Source organism: Sminthopsis crassicaudata, chromosome 4 (genome assembly GCF_048593235.1).
Source record: "Sminthopsis crassicaudata isolate SCR6 chromosome 4, ASM4859323v1, whole genome shotgun sequence".
Taxonomy (NCBI): domain Eukaryota; kingdom Metazoa; phylum Chordata; class Mammalia; order Dasyuromorphia; family Dasyuridae; genus Sminthopsis; species Sminthopsis crassicaudata.
Window position 1 is genome coordinate 304,845,491 of NC_133620.1, and position 20,516 is coordinate 304,866,006.

The 20,516-nt window shown below is 35.0% G+C and overlaps 1 protein-coding gene across 4 annotated transcripts in view; it reads left to right on the forward strand.

Moving 5' to 3' along the window:
- TBCD (tubulin folding cofactor D) overlaps window positions 1-20,516 on the forward strand; it is a 436,500-nt gene that overhangs the window by 336,137 nt on the left and 79,847 nt on the right. For all 4 annotated transcript variants that reach the window (XM_074264992.1, XM_074264995.1, XM_074264993.1 and 1 more), the window contains exons 27-29: window positions 1,791-1,872; window positions 13,649-13,767; window positions 16,317-16,408. In XM_074264992.1, the coding sequence (XP_074121093.1) occupies window positions 1,791-1,872; window positions 13,649-13,767; window positions 16,317-16,408 (293 nt within the window). The remainder of the gene's footprint in view (window positions 1-1,790; window positions 1,873-13,648; window positions 13,768-16,316; window positions 16,409-20,516) is intronic.

Here is a 20,516-nt window from a genome sequence, read left to right on the forward strand (position 1 = left end):
TTACTGACATCTATACAAGGAAGATTTTGTTTCCTTTCTGTGAGGGAGTAATAGAAACTAGGTTGAATCTGGCTCTTCTGTTCTGTTCACAGAGAGAGAGTACTGGACTAAGATTTTATTTACTTGCCCTTATAAATATTGCTGTTCTAGAAAATGATTTTTTTAAAGTTCAAGCTAGTTTTCTGATTGTTGTTTTTGTTGTTCTATAATTCAATTGTGTCTGATCTTTATGGGTCATAGCATGCCAATACTATCATGAGGTTTTTTTTTGGCAAAGATGCTTGAGTGGTTTGCCATTTCCTTTTCCAGTTTATTAAAGCAGAGGCAAACAGAGGTTAACTGACTTGCCCAGGTTGACACAGATAGTATCTGAGGCTACATTTGAACTCAGATCTTCCTAATTCCAAGCCCAACACTCTTACACCTACATGCTTCCCTTTTCTGATTGCTAACATTTAAAGGAGTGACATATATGTGTTACTCAAATAATAAAGATAAAACCCAAATTTTATATCCATAGGCTTGACTGTTCCCATGCTAATTACACCAAACACTATCAGAAATGGTGATGCAAACCTGTTTACCTGTTCAGATAACAAACAGAAATCAGAGAAGTTCTTCAAATTAGAATATAACAAAAAATACCTGAAGCAAATAGCTCTGCAATTGGAGCAGAGATATTTCTGTTCAACCAAAAGAGAGATCATTATTTCATCAAAAGGTAAATTCACCCAAGTCTCTGGGTAGGCAATGTAATATGAGGAACCAGCTTCCCCTTGCTACCTTCCACAACATTTTTTTTTTTTTTTGGTCCTCTATGAGTTTCTTCCTGAAGGAAGTCTAGAAACTTACATATCTTTTAGCAATAGTGAAGAAAGTTTTTCCTCTTAAATGTGATTGCATCAATTCCACACCTCCATTGAATCATCCTTCTTTCAAATATTTAGGAGAGTTATCCAAATATACCAGGATTTACTGGAAATCTGGGCAGTACAAGGTTGTTTTTCTTTTTTTTTCTTTCACATTAGGAATGGAGAAATTGGTTAAAAGGAAAGACATATTTGTTAAACAAAAACTAAAATTTTAAAAGGTAAAATGGGTCAAATTAAATAACCTCTGTACCCCTTCAAAATTTAAATCTATAACCTGTGCAGGATTTTCCTTGGGGGCAGGGAGGAACAACAACAACAATAACAAAACTAAAGTTTTTTTTTTCAAAACATGTTTTCTTCTCTTCTTTTGTAGCATTTTCTCTTCACTTTTTTCTCATAACTCTTGACAGTTCCGATATCACTTGTAATGGTAATTTTACATTATTGAAACTGAGTTGTGATCTTTTCATTTGAATATCTTTTCTGTTGAAGTTTATTGATAAAAATGAGATATTTGGGTAAATTTCTTCTTGTGATGATGCTATTTTTCCCCCTATTTTATTTCATTGGGTAGAAAGGAAAATTTATTGTTTAGTATTTTAATATTAGCCTTTCGAATTTTGAGAACCTTGACTCTGATGGAGAACTAATTTACCTACTGTTTTGAATTAATTAAAACTCTAAAGAAAAAATTTTATGGTATGAATTTGAAACATAAAAAATTATATATATCTATATATATATATATATATCTTAGAAATTAATGACATCACCTGTCTCTGTTTTTATTGATTTAAAAAATGTAGACTCACTAAGCTTATAGTTATTAATAGTACAATTACTTCTTAAGTTGTCTCTTCAAGTTGTATTTTTTCATTAGAAGTTTTTTATAACCTCCTAGGTTTGACTTTATTTTAGGAAGCTGCTGTCTCAGCATTGGCAGCATTGTGCAATGAATACTACCTAAATCACCAAGGAGAAGCTGATCCTGTTATACAGGGTAAGTGATTCATATGACTTGCCTATTTTCTTTAATTAATACCATTAATTATTCTATTGAATGCACTGATAGAGAATGGAAAAAGGGGCCTTCAAACACCATCACTGTGGATTAGTATAATTATAAGCCAAATCTAGCTGTATATAATTTTAAGGTTTACTTAATCACTGGAAAACATAATTAGTGTACAAGCTTTTTGTTCTATTTAAAATATTCCCCTAGAGAGATGTAAAAGATAGGATAATACCCTTAATAGCAGAGGTTCATAATCTGAGTTCAACAGAGCAAGAGATCTTTGGATAGAGTTTAGGAATCTATTAACTTGAATGGAAAATGAATGACGTCTTTATTTAATGCACAGTGGATCAAGTACCAAGCCAAATATCAGGAAGACTTGAGTATGATCTGGCCTTAAACACTTTCTAGTTGTGTCACCTACCTCCCAGAATTATTGTGAGGGGATATAAAAATTGTTCAGTACAGTGCCTGGCACATAGTACATACTACATAAATATTAGATATTGTTATTGTGAATATAACACCCTATCTTTCTCTTCCTGTGCTTGACATCAAGTTCCTTAGAGCTTTTATGTTGTAATTGATAATGCTAGCTCCACAGGTGGCTTTAGGAAAACTTTTTTCAGTTTATTAACATACCTACCTCCTATTCTCTAGTTCAAGTTGTGATTGTGGTGGGGGTGAGGGGTGGAGCAGGGCGGTACTTTTCAGTTGGTCTCTACCATTCTTTCAGTCAACACGATTTACAGATTTGATTTCATTTTTGATTCCTCACTTTCATTCAATCCATAAGTGTCCAAACAGTTGCTAGATCTTGCCATTACTTATTTAATAGCATCTCTCAGATACTGACAAAGAGGAAGGAATAAGAGGAAGCTAACTCTTTCTAGCAATTTCAATGAAGATTGAAGAAGAGTATTAAATTAATGATAATTCAGTAAACTAAGGAGAAGCCATAATAAATAGTTCTTTTCAGCCAAGGTCATCTGGGGCGATAGCTAGAAAAAGGCCTTTGGGCCAGGAAGGCCCACACAAAACCTTTAGGAATATGGACTAGACTTGATTCTTTTTCTTTGTAAGGGATAGGGATGGGACAGGATAATGGAAGTGAACATTTAGCTTTACCTTTTACATTACAAATCAGAACTATGGATTCATATATAGAGATTTGGACTTGCTTATAGGTAAGTAGAACCTGGAGCAAGGACAAGGAAGAATAGAAGCTTAACATTGCAGAAGAAGGAATATAAACTCATGAATGAACCTATAGCTCTGTTACTCTGATTCCTGAGCAGTGTCTCAGGTTAAGCTCAAATGTCTAGGCTAGAGTTCCCATCTAAATGACCAGGACAGGTAGCCCTGACTAGAGGAAAGATTGTAGTTTTAGTGCAGTTTACCTGGCCTGAACTGTCAGTGAGGTCCTTAATGTTATACCATGGTTCAATACCTGAAAATAGTAACATGAAGACCTAGAAAATGTAGAATAGGACCAAATAAGGACCCAATATTCCCTTTAAAAGTGTGAAAATTCAGGGCCCTTCACAAAGTCTTACAATGCTGGAGAAACTGAGGCAAGATAGAGATTAGAGAGTTTTTAATATATTATTTGGATTTCTGAGGGAGAAATTTTCTGGGTCCAAAGGATACACATACATGTGGTTCTAAGCAAGCAGGATAGACAAAGGCAAGGGAGTGGAGTCTGAGCACTGAGAGGGGCAATACACCATCAATCTGGTTCTGACAGGGTGAGGGGTGAAGTCCATAAATTCTTGATAACTTAAGAGTTAGGAGCCAGGAAGTCTGTACTTAGAGACAGAGGATACCAATTAGGTATCTGAGATGGGACATTTGAAGTTTTATCCTTTTGAATGTCAGTGTGGCCAGCTACAGCCCTAATTATCTCAGTCCTAATGGTCAGGAAGGGGGGGGGTTGCAATCAGGGGGATTGAGGCAGAACAACTCAAGGAACTGAGGCAGAACAATTCAGGGAAACTGAGGCAGGACAATTTAGGGAAACAGACAGGACAATAAAAGGGAACCATGACACAACAGTCTCAATTCAGGAATTAAAAATGGAAGAAAAAAGTTATTGAAACATGGGCAAAGGGCTGTTATGGAACCAGAAGCATCCAAAACAAAACCCAAAAGAGAATAATTTCTTCAAATTTATAAGCAAAGCTTTAAACTAAAACATAACTTAGCCACATGGTCAACTACAATTCTTGGGGAAAATGAAGCAAGAGTAAAGAAATATAAATTTGAAATAAGTGCCATAGAGGAAAGATGAATTAACTAATAGCTAGTAACAAAAGATGGAAAAATCTCACCCAAGTTAACAGATTTATTGAAAATTGGAATGAATTAAACAGAAATTAATGAATCCATGATGCAATAAGAAATATTAAAACAAAGTAAAGAGAATGAAAAAAGATATCCCATGTAAAATGCAATTGTCCTGGAAAATATTTCAAAGAGAAAAAATTCCAATTATCACTAGGCAACTTGAAAGCCACGATAAAAACTAATACCTAAATTCCATATCTAAAAAAATATGATTGAAAACTGTCTAGATATATTAGAACTAAAGAGAAAGTGAAAATAGAACATTATAACAATAAGTATATGCATACATGTATATACATATATATACACACATACATATATACATACATATATATATATAAAACTTGGAATAATTGACCCAGAAATAGTAATAATTTTATAAGGAGAAAAATGTATCTTTAATAAAATTGACATACTATAGCAATGATTTTGAAGTTGCCTGATTTTAGGAGAGGCTTCTGTTCTAACAACAAATCAGTAATCCTAAATCTTCTGGCTTTGGAGTCTGACACAAGGATTTCCCACACTCCCAATCTAAGAATAATATTGCTGATGATAATCTGGTCTATAAGAACCTAATTCCAGAGACCACTTCCTGGCCATGGCCCTACCTTTGGGCCATAGAATTAGTATGTCAATAATCAAAAGCTGGATAAAGCTGTCTCCTTTCTCTTAGGACTTTGCTAAATTCTCTTGGAATTTAGTACCCTTGTAATGTTGTTATAATTACAATAAAACTTTGCCCCTTGACAAGGAAATGGGTTCAGGCCTGGAGATTCTTTGGAGACACTTCAAGACACCAGTCTATAACCCCAAATTTTGGGGGTTCCCTTCCCAATCTCAACATTCTGATCCAGGGTAAAATTTGATTGCTTCCCCCATTAGTCTGTGCTATGGAAGTTCCTGATGTTGAATTAGGTCAAAACAGTGAACTGCTGCTGGACTCAGCCTTTATTAGCCATATGAAAAACTATTCAGAATAATATAATTGTAGAAATTCTATATATAGATCCTTTTCTTTTTTGTTTTTTGTTTTTGGTATGCAGATCTAGTAATGATATTGCTAAGTCAAAGTATATACATAGTTTCATGCTTTTGGGCATAAATCCAAATAGTTCTACATAATGGTTGAATCAATACACCGTGTCTCAGTTTTCCCACTTCCCCTTCAAAATTTGTCATTTTCCTTTTCTATCCTATTAGCCATTCTAATAGGAGATAGTACCCCAAAATTGTTTTAATTTACATTTCTCTAATGAATAATAATTTAGAACATTTTAAAAATATGGCTTTAGATAACTTTTGTAATGCCAGAGAAACTGAGGCAAGATAGAGATTAGAAAGTTTTTAATAATTTATTTGAAAGGAAGAGATTTACTGGGACCAAATGGATCCATGGTTTGGTCGCAGAGCTGAATAGAGACTGTGACCTCCAAGAATCCAGCAGCCAGTGTGAGTTCTCAGTGACATATATATACCCATGGCCCAGATACAGGGGTAGACTGAGGCAGGGGTTTGAGGTCTCAGGGTGCTGAGAGCGGGAACAGGACTATGGATCTAGTTCTGACAGGGTGGGGGGAGGCATGGGAGACATCTGACAAATTGGGATTACAAAATGGGGAGAGGCACCCAATATTCTGATGATGTCTAAGAAGGTCTTTTACCTTATCTGAATTATCATGCTTATTAGGAGGGAGAGGTGATATTGCAATATTGACCAGAACAATTAGGAACTGAGGCAGAACAATTCAGGGAAACTGAGGCAGGACAATTTAGGGAAACTGAGTCAGGATAGTAAAAGAGAACTGCGGCACAACACTTTGATTGCTTCATCTGAAAATTGTTAATATCTTTTGATCATTTATCAATTAGGAATGGCTCTTATAGCTCTTATTTTTCTTTTAATTTGATTCAATTCTCTATACGTTTGAGCCTTTATTAGAGAAACCTGTTAAATTTTTTTTCCACACAGATATGATTGCTAACTCTGTTCCCTCCTTCTTATTTTTCCCTTATTTATTCTATTCTTTCTTTTTTTTAGCCTGCCCCTCCTCAAAAGTCATTTGCTTCTGACTGTCTCCTCCCCCAGGTTGCCCTTCCTTTTATTAGCACCTTTTCCTTCTCTTATCTCCTTTTCTTACTATCCTGTTGGGCATTTGTATTTCTGTATCCACTATGGAACTACAATGTCACTATTCCCTCTTTCAGCCAATCCTGATGAGATTAAAGTTTAACAAAGGACTTTCCAGAGGATGCTGACTATTCTGTGTTTTTCCTATTGCCTTGGACTTTTGGAAATCCCCTTTTTAAGAGCTATTATCCCTGCTAATAAATGATTATGCTTGGAACTTTCTGGCTTAGATTCTGTTCATTACAGATTTTTATTGTGATAGCTGCAATGGTTTTGTCTGTCTAAAACCTTTGTGATTTTATGTAACTAGAATTAGTCATTTTACTTCCCATGATTCCTTTTCTCAGTAACAAGCTCTTTCCCTATCCAAAGATCTGACAAAAAATTTTTTCCTGTTCCCCTAAACTGTTTATGATATCACCTTTTATGTCTATTCATTTTGAACTTATTTTGGTATATGGTATGAGATATTGGTCTGTATTTTTGTCAAACTGATTTCTAATTTTCTGAGCAGTTTTTATCAAGTGATGTGTTTTGCTTCAATTGCTAAAATCTTTAGGATTTTCAAAAACTGGGTAACTGGTTATTTGTTGTTGTGTCTTGCTTTCTAGAGCAGCCAAGTTGGGGTGACAAAACATACTATGCTTTCTAGAGCCCCATGCCAGGGTGATTAAAATATACCATTCTAGTGGAGAAGTGATGAGGAGGGACTCCTGAGGATGATGGGAAAATGGAGTCCATTTATTTCCACGTCTTTCCCCTTTTTATGCCTTCATTCCCTTATGTAATAAAAACAATACTGAGCATGTGCCAAGTATATTCTTCGCACTTGGAACCACATAAACAACTTGTTGTTGTATGTAGTATGCCACTTGGTATCACTCTTTGTCATCTGGTATCAGATGACACAGGTTGTCGCATCCCCTGACTTCTCAGGAAGGCTGAGAGCTCATAGGGGAGATGGGGAGTGGAACCAGGAACCAGACATTGTTGGCAGGTTCCCTCTGGGCTGAAGGGTCTAATATCTCACCCAGGGTTTTCCCACTGTCTGGGATGCTCTACAATTTATATTTAATATATTGTTGCATAATCTATTCCTTTGATCATTCACTCTATTTCTTAACTGTCCCAGATTATTTTGATGATTTTTTTTTAATTAATTTTATAATTATAACATTTTTTTGACAGTACATACGCACAGGTAATTTTTTTTACAACATTATCCCTTGCACTCCCTTCTATTCCGAATTTTCCCCTCCTTCCCTCCACCCCCTCCCCTAGATGGCAGGCATTCCTATACATATTAAATATGTTATAGTATATCCTAGATACAATATATGTGTGCAGAACCGAATTTTTTGTTGTTGTTGTTGTTGTTGTTGTTGTTGTTGCAAAGGAAGAATTGGATTCGGAAGGTAAAAATAACCTGGGAAGAAAAACAAAAAATGCAAAGAGTTTACACTCATTTCCCAGTGTTCCTTCTCTGGGTGTAGCTGTAGCTGTTTCTGTCCATCATTGATCAATTGGAACTGAAAGCTTCTCTTTGTCGAAGATATCCACTGCCATCAGAATACATCCTCCTACAGTATTGTTGTTGAAATGTATAATGATCTCCTGGTTCTGCTCATTTCATTCATCATCAGTTCTTGTAAGTCTCTCCAAACCTCTCTGTATTCATCCTGCTGGTCATTTCTTTTTTTTTTTTTTTTTTTTTTATTATATATATATATATATATATATATATATATTTTATAATATTATCCCTTGTATTCATTTTTCCAAATTACCCCCCCTCCCTCTATTCCCTCCCCCCAACGACAGGCAATACCATACATTTTACATGTGTTACAATATAGTCTAGGTATAATACATGTGTGCGAATATCATTTTCTTGTTGCACAATAAACATTAGAATCCGAAGGTACATGTAACCTGGGCAGACAGATATTAGTGCTAACAATTTTCATTCCCCTCCCAGTGTTTCTTCTCTGGGTGTAGCTACCTCTGTCCATCACTGATCAACTGGAAGTGAGTTGGATCTTCTTTATGTTGAAGATTTCCACTTCCATCAGAATACATCCTCATACAGTATTGTTGTTGAAGTGTACAGTGATCTTCTGGTTCTGCTCATTTCACTCAGCATCAGTTGATTTAAGTCTCTCCAGGCCTCTCTATATTCCTCCTGCTGGTCATTTCTTACAGAGAAATAATATTCCATAACCTTCATATACCACAATTTACCCAACCATTCTCCAACTGATGGACATCCATTCATCTTCCAGTTTCTAGCTACAACAAAAAGAGCTGCCACAAACATTTTGGCACATATATGTCTCTTTCCGCTCTTTAGTATTTCTTTGGGATATAAGCCCAGTAGTAGCACTGCTGGATCAAAGGGTATGCACAGTTTGATAACTTTTTGGGCATAATTCCAGATGGCTCTCCAGAATGGTTGGATTCTTTCACAACTCCACCAACAATGCATCAGTGTGTCCTACTTTTCCCACATCCCCTCCAACATTCATCATTATTTGTTCCTGTCATCTTAGCCAATCTGACAGGTGTGTAGTGGTATCTCAGAGTTGTCTTAATTTGCATTTCTCTGATCAATAGTGATTTGGAACATTCTTTCATATGAGTGGATATAGTTTCAATTTCATCCCAATTTGTTACTTCCCTTCTAATCTTGTTTGCATTAGTATTGTTTGTACAGAAACTTTTTTTTTTCTTGGTATGTGGTGTTAAGTGTGGGTCCATGCCTAGTTTCTGCCATACTAATTTCCAGTTTTCCCAGCAGTTTTTGTCAAGTAATGAATTCTTATCCCAAAAGTTGGGATCTTTGGGTTTGTCAAACCCTAGATTGCTATATTTATTCACTATCTTGTCCTGTGAACCTGACCTATTCCACTGATCAACTAGTCTATTTCTTAGCCAATACTAAATGGTTTTGGTGACTGCTGCTTTATAATATAGTTTTAGATCAGGTGCAGGTTGGCCACCTTCATTTGATTTTTTTTTTTTTCATCAATTCCCTTGAAATTCTCGACCTTTTGTTCGTCCATATGAATTTTGTTGTTTTTTTTTTCTAGGTCATTAAAATAGTTTCTTGGGAGTCTGATTGGTAGATTAGTTTGGGGAGTATTGTCATCTTTATTATATTCGCTTGGCCTATCCAAGAGCACTGAATGTCTTTCCAGTTATTTAATCTGACTTCATTTTTGTGGCAAGTATTTTGTAATTTTGCTCATATAATTCCTGACTTTTCTTTGGTAGATATAGTCCCAAATATTTTATACTATCGATAGTTGTTTTGAAAGGAATTTCTCTTTGTATCTCTTGCTCTTTGTTGGTAATGTATAAAAATGCTGAGGATTTATGTGGATTTATTTTGTATCCTGCAACTTTGCTAAAGTTATGAACTATTTTTTAAAATTAATTTTATAATTATAATTTTTTTGACAGTACATATGCATGGGTAATTTTTTTTTTTACAACATTATCCCTTGTATTCGTTTTTCCAAATTTTCCCCGAACTCCCTCTACTCCCTCCCCTAGATGACAGGCAATCCCATACATATTAAATGTGTTACAGTATAACCTACATACAACATATGTGTGTAAAACCAAATTTCTTGTTGCACGATAAGAATTGGATTCCGAAGATATAAGTAACCTGGGTAGAAAGACAATAGTGCAAACATTTTACACTCAATTCCCCGTGTTCCTTCTCTGGGTGTAGCTGTAGCTGTTTCTGTCCATCATTGATCAATTGGAACTGAATTAGATTTTCTTTATGTTGAATATATCCACTTCCATCAGAATGTGTCCTCATACAGTATTGTTGTTGAAGTGTATAGTGATCTTCTAATTGTGCTCATTTCACTCAGTATCAGTTCATGTAAGTCTCTCCAAACCTTTCTGAATTCATCCTGCTGGTCATTTCTTACAGAGCAATAATATTCTATAACATTCATATACCATAAAAAACCATTCTCCAATTGATGGGCATCCATTCATTTTCCAGTTTCTAGCCATCACAAAAAGAGCTGCCACAAACATTTTGGCACATACAGGTCCCTTTCCCTTCTTTAGTATTTTTTTGGGATATAAGCCCTGTAGTAGCGCTGCTGGATCAAAGGGCATGCACAGCTTGATAATTTTTGGAGCATAGTTCCAAATTGCTCTCCAGAATGGCTTGATTATGAATTATTTCTAATAGCTTTTTAGCAGAATCTTTGGGGTTCTCCAAGTATACCATCATATCATCTGCAAAGAGTGTTAGTTTGGTTTCCTCATTACCTACTCTAATTCCTTTAATCTCTTTCTCAGCTCTTATTGCCAAGGCTAGCGTTTCTTGTACAATATTGAATAGTAGTAGTGACAGTGGGCAACCTTGTTTCACTCCTGATCTTACTGGGAAAGGTCCCAGTTTATCACCATTACCTATGATGTTTACTGACGGTTTTAAATATATGCTCCTTATTATTTTAAGGAATTATTTATTCTTATACTCTTAAATGTTTTTAGGAGGAATGGATGTTGGATTTTATCCAATGCTTTTTCTCCATCTATTGAGATGATCATATGTTTTTTGTTAATTTGGTTACTGATATAGTCGATTATGCTAATAGTTTTCCCTATATTGAATCAGCCCTGCATTCCTGGTATAAATCCCACTTGGTCATAGTGTATTATCCTGGGGATGATTTTCTGTAGTCTTTTTGCTAATATTTTATTTAAGATTTTAGCATTAATATTCATTAGGGAGATTGGTCTATAATTTTCTTTCTCTGTTTTCAACCTACCTGGTTTAGGTATCAGTATAATGTCTGTGTTATAAAAGGAATTTAGTAGGACTCCTTCAATCCCTATTTTTTCAAATAGTTTATATAGCATTGGACTTAATTGTTCTTGAAATGTTTGGTAGAATTCACATGTAAATCCATCTGGTCCTGGGGATTTTTTCTTAGGGAGTTGGTTAATAGCTTATTCTATTTCTTTTTCTGAAATGGGACTATTTAGACTATTTACTTCTTCCTCTTTTAATCTGGGCAAGCTATATTTTTGAAGGTATTCTTCCATTTCATTTAAGTTATCAAATTTATTGGCATAAAGTTGGGCAAAGGAACTCATAATTACTGTTCTAATTTCCTCTTCATTAGTGGTGAGTTCTCCCTTTTCATTTTTAAGACTTAACAATTTGCTTTTCCTCTTTCCTTTTTTTAATCAGATTTACTAAGGGTTTGTCTATTTTGATGATTGTGACTTTTGTAGTAAGTGTAAGATATAATACAAAGGCCAACTTTCTTTCCATTTTTGTTCATTAAATTCCTTGTTAATTTTTATTTTTGACTCCTCCAATTGAATTTTGTTCTTTTTTTTTTTTCCTCTACAAAGTTGTTCTTTGGTAGTTTGACTTGGTACTGAATAATATAATTTTTTATTTCACTGGCTGTGAGAAATTAACATTTGGCCATTTACTTAGATATGTATTTATGTGAAAAGTGTTTTGTAATAGTGTTCATATAGTTCTTGTGTATGTCTTAGCAGGCAGACTACCAAGTATTTTATGCTATCTGCTATTATTTTGAAATGAAATTTCCTTTTTCATCTCATCCTGCTTGGTATTGTTGGTTATATATAGAAATGCTGATTTCTTTGTGTTTATTTTATATATTATTTGTTTGCTAAAGTTGTTAATGAGAAGATTTTGGCAAGATGGTGGAATAGGTCAGAAAATTCTAAGTTCTTCAAATACCCCCCCATAAACGAAAAATAATGCCTCATGGCTAAACTAAAGTGATAAAAATAAGACTTGGGACAGAACTGTAGTCCATGGGGGACAACTGGAAAAGATCTGAAGAAAAATCCCAGGTTGGAAGTTTTGCCCTTGTGAAATGTAAATACCTATAAGGCTAGTTCCTCTGAAACAGCTGCTGCAAGCCCCGGGGCTAGTTGGCTTGAGAGGTAGCCTTGGCCTCAGTATAAGGAATTCTTATACTGAAGAATTGGAAGGAAACATTGAGGGAACCTCTGCTGATAAAGGATTCCAGACCCAGCATTGCTGCTGAGATGAGGTGCTGGATGAGAAGGAACCAGAACATGCCTAATAAGTACCGAAGCAGGGGGTGGGGAAGCAGGAAAGCTACAGGAACTTATAGTAGGGTTCTTGGTTTTGGATTCTAGGCCAAAGAGCAGAACTGGAGGAGAACCTGAGACTACAGGCACCATCTCCCATACTTTAGGACTAGAGATGATTACACTAAAAATCTGTTATATACAATCAAATAAACAAAAAGTATGAGCAGACAAAGGAGAAAGAACTTAATAACCATGTGAATTTACTATGGCAATAGAGAAGACCTAGGTTCATCTTCAGAGTATTCTGAAACAAAAAAAATCTGTCCTACTTCAAAGAGTAATATCAAATGGTACCTGCTCAAAAAGAATTCATAGGAGACTCAAAAAAAGACTTGAAGAATGAAATGAGAGAGATTGAGAATTTTTTCGAAAAATAAGAATAAGTCAAGAAAAACAAGATTTTTACCAGCAACACTGACTTTCTCTTGCTGTTGTTCCTTATTCACAATACCCCATCTCTCCATATCCTCTCATGGATTGTCCTTCATGCCAAGAATACCCTACTTTCTTATCTCTGTCTCTTGATTTTCCTGGCTTCTTTCAAAACTCAGTTTAGATCCTCCTTTCTACTAGAGGTTTTTTCCTCTCTGTTTTCTGTCTCTTTGAAGTTACTTCCTCTCCTTTCCTCTCCTCGTGTGTATTATCTCAGAGACAGTTATTTGCATGCTATTTTCTATATTAGAATACGAATTCCTTGAGGACAGGGACTGGGTTTTTCTTGTTATATTCTTTCTTTTGATCCCTATTCTCAGTCCTGTGCCTGGAATGTAGGCCCTTGATAAATGCTTGATGATGAATAACTTTGTTTTAAAGAAATCTTGACTTTCAGTATTATTTCAGGCATTTCCTAGTTCTGTGTCCTTGTCAATTAGTCTCTTTCAACATCATGAGAGTTTACTCATCTATAAAATGGGAATAATAATAGCACCTAGATAACAGGATTGTTACAAGGATCAAATAATATAAACATATATAAAATGTTCTACAAATCTTAAAATGTATTATAAATACTATTATTATTAGGTTTAAGGAAGGAATTATAAATAATGTGCTTTTTTTGTAATATTGATTGTATTTTTAATAATTCCTGAGGAATGTAGATTTTCAGTGGTAGTTATGAGTTCTCTACGTTCTTTTTTCTAGATAAATTGATAGAGAATTATATTTCTGAACTTCAGAATCCAGAAGAAATGATTCGCTGTGGATTTTCACTGGCCTTGGGTTGCCTTCCAGGTTTTTTTCTGAAAGGCAAACTTAATAAGGTGAGTCTTGAATTTGACATTTGTGAGAGTATACAGGTTTTGAAAATTAGCAAGTTTGAAGTAGCTTTTTCTGAGCAGAACATGCATATTAAAGATTGAGGGAATTGGATTATAACAGTAAGAAAAAAAATCCAAGCAATGTTTTAAGTTTGCTTTGGTGACTTTAAAGTTATTAAGTGTATATCTGAAAGATAAGAATGTGAGAACCAACTGCAAGCAGTTTTTTGTTTTAAATACTCTGTTGACATATCTAAAATAAAGAACTTTTATGGATGAACTTCATTAGGTTATTAGGATGGAATTCAGTGAGCTAAGTAGAAGTAAGACTTTTCTGAAAAATCATACTGCTTTGAGGAAACTGATAGAATGATTTGGATCCCAGCTTTGTCAATTACTAGCCATATAATTTTGCATAAACCACTTAATTTCTCTCATCTTTAGTTTTCTCAACTGTAAAATTATGTAATTGGACAAGATTACCTTTCTGAGTTGAATAGGTTGAGTTTGACATTCCTATGAGACATAGTGTAAGATATACAATAAATAATTGAAAATGTGTGACTGCAGTTTATGAGAAAAGCTAAGGCTAGATATAAAGATTTGGAAGTCTATATATAAAGATAATTATTAAACATATGGAAGCTGATGAGGTAATAATGAGAGACTGAAGAAAAATAGATGAGGTTTTTAGAGAGAGCCTGGGGAAACACCCATATTTAGGAGGAATGATTTGGATTATGAACTAGCAAAGAAAACTAAGAAACAATCAGACAGGTGGGAGGAAAAGCAAGAGAGACCAGTTCTGCCAAAGAAACAAAAACAAACAGCGTTGGGTCCTTACTAGGTGCTAAGTTGGTACTTAACAATTCTCTAGCTCAGAGTTCACATCTTTAATTCAAACCTTTAAAGGAGTTTACACTTTTAAAGGAGCTTGCTCGTTGGCCTGTAAGGAGTTCTCACAAGCCCCTGGAATACCCACAAGCCTCTTTATCCTCTGGGAGGATAAAAGGAGCCAACATTGAGTGGGCAGGGTCAGTCTGAAAGAAGTAGTCTAGAAGAAGAGTCTGGAAGGGTCAGTCTGGATTGGGTCAAGGACAAGACTTCCCAGGAGAACTTCAGGGAAGCTGAAGGAGATTCAGAGAGCCAGGATTCAGGAAGGAGGGATTTGAGATTCTACTGTGGTGCTGACTGGGGACACTTGGACAAGAGCAAATTCACAAGTTCCACAATCCCATACTCTTGGAGGCAGAGTCTGATTCATTCCCACGTCTACCTTCACCTTGGCTGGAGGCTCCAGAAGTCTCCCAAGAAACCTGCTCCCAGAGAAAAGGATTTGCAGAAAAGATACCTCCTCCCAAAGAAGGATTATAATTGAGAGACAATAGAACTTTACATTTTTGGTGCCCAACGTGGGGTAAGGACTTTTGCTTATCCTGACTCTGGCTGATTCTGAGCCTTTCAGAGGGCTAGTCCGGACATAACAAACAAAGTAAAGGATGAATACTAATATCAGAAACTTTTAGATTGATATAAGGCTACCAAATTTTACATTTTGGATATAGCAGTTTTAATTGAATGATAGATCAAGAAATCATTTTGCAAATGATTGAAATGAGAGTAGAAGAAATAGAAGCAATGAATATAAATGGATTCTGCTCCTCCTTCTTTTCCTTTTTTCCTCCTTCTCCTCTTTCTCCTCCTCCTCCTCCTTCTCCATCATCATCGTCATCATTGTAATGGAAATATTTGTTTCATTCCATAAATGATAAGAGAGAGATAATTGTTGAGTTATCTCCTGGTGAAGGGAATAGAATTGAGGATAGGAGTACAAGGAACTTTGTAGAAGCAAAGGGTCACCTCTTCCTCAGATGATAATTATTTTCTTAGGAAATCGAGGCATATAGAAGCTTAGTGGTTTGCATTAGGTTCCAAATCTGTGGTAGAACTGAATCATGAACCCAAGTTTCATGAAACGAAGTCTAGTACTCTCTTTTACGTCGTATTGCTATGTTGTAGCGAGCTGTCGTCTCCAGAAGCTGCTGGATCGCTCTCTGGGAAGAGATCTGCTGTGTCTACTCAAATCTCTCAGACAGATTCTTCTTCCTGTAGTGAACCGTTGTCTCCAGGTAGTTGCTGTTAACTCTTGTGACTTCCCTTCCTGCAGAGAGCCCCGTCAAGCCTGATGCAATGCAGAGTCTTTCTCTTGAATCCTGGCTCTGAATCTCCTCCAGCTCTTATCCTTCTCCAGGCCAATCTGCTCTCTGGACCCAGTGCTGTCTCTTTTATCCTCCCAGAGAATGGGCGTGGGATAATGCAAGGGCTTCTGGGAAGAACCACCCCAGCCAATGAGCTTGCCCCCTCTATCAAGTCAACCTGAGTTCTCACCTTGTAATTGTCCAGAAAACCTGAATTCTCACCTTGTCACTGTCCAGACAACCTGAGTTCTCACTTAGTAATCCTAACACTATGTACCACTAATAAGGCTTTCAAAATGAGATTTTCTTTTGATAGTTTATAATTTTCTTGTTAATTTTCATATTGCTTTTCAGGTGTTGGAAGGCTTAAAGGCAGTTACTCGCATTTCTCCTACAGATATGAGCTTTGCTGAAGCAAGAAGAGATGCCTTGAAAGCAATTGCCAAGTAGGTCTTATAAATTTACTTAAATTTGAACTCTGACAGTAAAAAAGTATTTTTATATTAGTTTATACATTGACAAAGTAAAAGATCCATGGCTTACTTTGTGTTTCATTTTTATTAACAAGATTAGCAGTGGTTTGATTGAGGAAAAATACATGCAAAATAGTTGGGTTAATTTCTTGGGTTTCATTGTATTCATCCATTTGTATGTATTATTCATATGTATTCTCATAAGAGTTCTGTATTGTGTAGTGATTGGTGAATTGGAATCCTTGAGGGAAAGTAATACTAGCTCTTCTTCACACCATGCCTTTGAGATAGGTAGTACATGTATAACATAACTATCTTCTGGACACCTGCAGTAACATGGTCCATAGGCATTACAAACTTAATCTGTCCAAAATATCTTTGTTCTTAAAACTACTCCTTCTAACTAACCTTTTTTCATTAAGGACACCCATAGTTCTCCCAGTCATCTAGGTTTGCAACCTATTAATCATTCTTTTGTTGTTGTTTTTAGATCTTTGTTGTTGCTGCTGCTTTTGTTTTTAATGTTTTTATTTTCCCCAGTTACATGTAAAACAATTTTTTACATTTGTTTTTAAAACTTTGAGTTCTAGAATCTCTCTCTTCCTCCACACCTCCACCCCATAAGAAGATACATGAAGTTAAGCAAAATGTTTCCATGAAAGTCATGTTGTAAAAGAAAACAAAGATTCTCCTCCCCAAAAAAGCCTTAAAAAAATTAAGTTAAAAAAAAGAGAAAGAGAAAGAGAATGCTTCAGTATGTACTAAAACACAATCAGTTTTTTGTCTGGAAATGAATAGCATTTTTTATCCTAAGTCTTTCAAAGTAGTCTTGGATCATTGTATTGTTGAGAATAGCAAAGCAATTCATAGTTTAGCTCTTAAAAAAGTTATCATTTTATTTTTTTCTAGCTATATGTAAAAACAATTTTTATTTTTATTTTTTTATTTGTCTTTTTTATTATTTTTATAATTATAAAAAAATTTTTTGACAGTATATATGCATGAGGAATTTTTTTTTTATATAACATTATCCCTTGTATTCATTTTTCCAAATTTTCCCCAAACTCCCTCCCTCTACTCCCTCCCCTAGATGACAGGCAATCCCATACATTTTACATGTGTTACAGTATAACCTAGATACAATATATGTGTGTACATCCAATTTTCTTGTTGCACCTTAAGTATTGGATTCCGAAGATAGACAGTAGTGCTAACACTTTACATTCACTTCCCAGTGTTCCTTCTCTGGGTGTAGTTGTTTCCGTCCATCATTGATCTACTGGAAGTGAGTTGGATCTTCTTTATGTTGAATATATCCACTTCCATCAGAATGTGTCCTCATACAGTATTGTTGTTGAAGTGTATGGTGATCTTCTAATTGTGCTCATTTCACTCAGTATCAGTTCATGTAAGTCTCTCCAAACCTTCCTGAATTCATTCTGCTGGTCATTTCTTATAGAGCAATAATATTCTATAACATTCATATACCATAATTTACCCAACCATTCTCCAATTGATGGACATCCATTCATTTTCCAATTTCTAGCCACTACAAAAAGGGCTGCCACAAACATTTTGGCACATACAGATCCCTTTCTCCTCTTTAGTATTTCTTTGGGATATAAGCCCAAGTAGTAGCACTGCTGGATCAAAGGGTATGCACAGTTTGATAACTTTTTGGGCATAATTCCAAATTGCTCTCCAGAATGACCGGATTCTTTCACAACTCCACCAACAATGTATTAGTGTCCCAATTTTCCCACATCCCCTCCAACAGTCGACATTGTCTTTTCCTGTCATTTTAGCCAGTCTGAGAGGTGTGTAGTAGTATCTCAGAGTTGTCTTAATTTGCATTTCTCTGATCAATAGTGATTTGGAACATTCTTTCATATGAGTGGAAATAATTTCAATTTCATCCTCTGAAAATTGTCTGTTGTTATCCTTTGACCATTTATCAATTGGAGAATGGTTTGATTTTCATATAAATTAGGGTCAATTCTCTATATATTTTAGAAATGAGACCTTTATCAGAACCTTTAGCTGTAAAAATATTTTCCCAATTTGTTACTTCCCTTCTAATCTTGTTTGCATTCGTATTGTTTGTACAGAAACTTTTTAGTTTGATGTAATCAAAATCTTCTATTTTGTGATCAATAATGATCTCTAGTTCTCCTTTGGTCACAAATTCCTTCCTCCTCCACAAGTCTGAGACATAAACTATCCTATGTTCCTCTAATTTATTTATGATCTTGTTCTTTACACCGAAATCATGAACCCATTTTGATCTTATCTTTGTATGTGGTGTTAAGTGTGGGTCCATGCCTAGTTTCTGACATACTAATTTCCAGTTTTCCCAGCAGTTTTTGTCAAATAATGAATTCTTATCCCAAAAGTTGGGATCTTTGGGTTTGTCAAAAACTAGATTGCTATACTTGTACCCTATTTTGTCCTTTGTATCTAATCTGTTCCACTGATCAACTAGTCTATTTCTTAGCCAATACAAAATGGTTTTGGTGACTGCTGCTATATGATATAGCTTTAGATCAGGTACACCTAAGTCACCTTCATCTGACCTTTTTTCATTAATTCCTTTGAAATTCTCAACCTTTTATTCTTCCACATGAATTTTGTTGTTATTTTTTCTAGGTCATTAAAATAGTTTCTTGGGAGTCTGATTGGTATAGCACTAAATAAATAGATTAGTTTGGGGAGTATTGTCATCTTTATTATATTCACTCGGCCTATCCACAAGCACTGAATGTCTTTACAACTATTTAAATCTGACTTTATTTTTGTGGCAAGTGTTTTGTAATTTTGCTCATATAATTCCTGACTTTTCTTTTGTAGATGGATTCCCAAATATTTTATATTCTCGACATCTGTTTTGAATAGAATTTCTCTTTGTATATCTTGCTGTTGTATTTTGTTGGTGATGTATAAAAATGCTGAGGATTTATGTGGATTTATTTTGTATCCAGCAACTTTCCTAAAGTTGTGAATTATTTCTAATAACTTTTTATTAGAATCTCTGGGGTTCTGTAAGTATACCATCATATCATCTGCAAAGAGTGACAGTTTGATTTCCTCATTACCTACTCTTATTCCTTTAATCTCTTTCTCGACTGTTATTGCCGAGGCTAGCATTTCTAATACAATATTGAATAGTAATGGTGATACTGCGCAACCTTGTAAAAACAATTTTTAACATTTGTTTTTAAAACTTGAGTTCCAGATTCTCTCCCTTCCTTCCTTCCCACTACTAACCTCTTATTATGAAGGCAAGCAATTCTGTTTAAGTTATACATGTTTAGTTAAACCTGTATAATTATGCAAAACTTTTCCACAATAGTGATATTGTAAAAGAAAACATAAATCAAAATTTTTTTTCTATCATGCCACCCTTATCACTTATTTTTTTTTAGTATACTTTTGTGTCTCCTTATAAAAACTTTTTTCATGATTTCTTGCATCATTCTCATTTTTCTTCCCCGATTTTTCCTTTGCCTTTCTTACTTGATTTTCAAAATCCTTTTTGAATTCTTTCATTGCTTGAGACCAATTCATATTTTTCTTAGAGGCTTTGAATGTAGAAACTTTGACTTTGACATCTTCTTTTGAGTGTGTGTGTGGTTTACATTTTTAATAAAGTTTATTTTCAACATACTTGCATAATTTTCAATATTCACCCTTGTGTTTCAAATTTTTTTCTCCCTCCCTTCCCCCATCTCCTCCCCTAGACAGCAAGTAATCCAATGTATGTTACATATGTGTGATTCTTCTATACATATTTCCACAATTATCATACTGCACAAGAAAAATAAGATCAAAAAGGGAACAAATGAGAAAGAAAACAAGATGCAAATAAACAACAACAATAAAAGTGAAAACACTATGTTGTGATCGACATTCAGTGCCCACAGTTCTCTCTCTGGTTGCAGATGGCTCTCGCCATCCCAAGATCATTATCTGTATCTTCTTATCCATTACCTTCTCTTCAGTAGTATACCCACTTTTTTAGTTCAAGGCCTATTTACCCCTTGCTTCTCCTTCTTACTTGATCTTTCTAAATCTATGGTCTCTC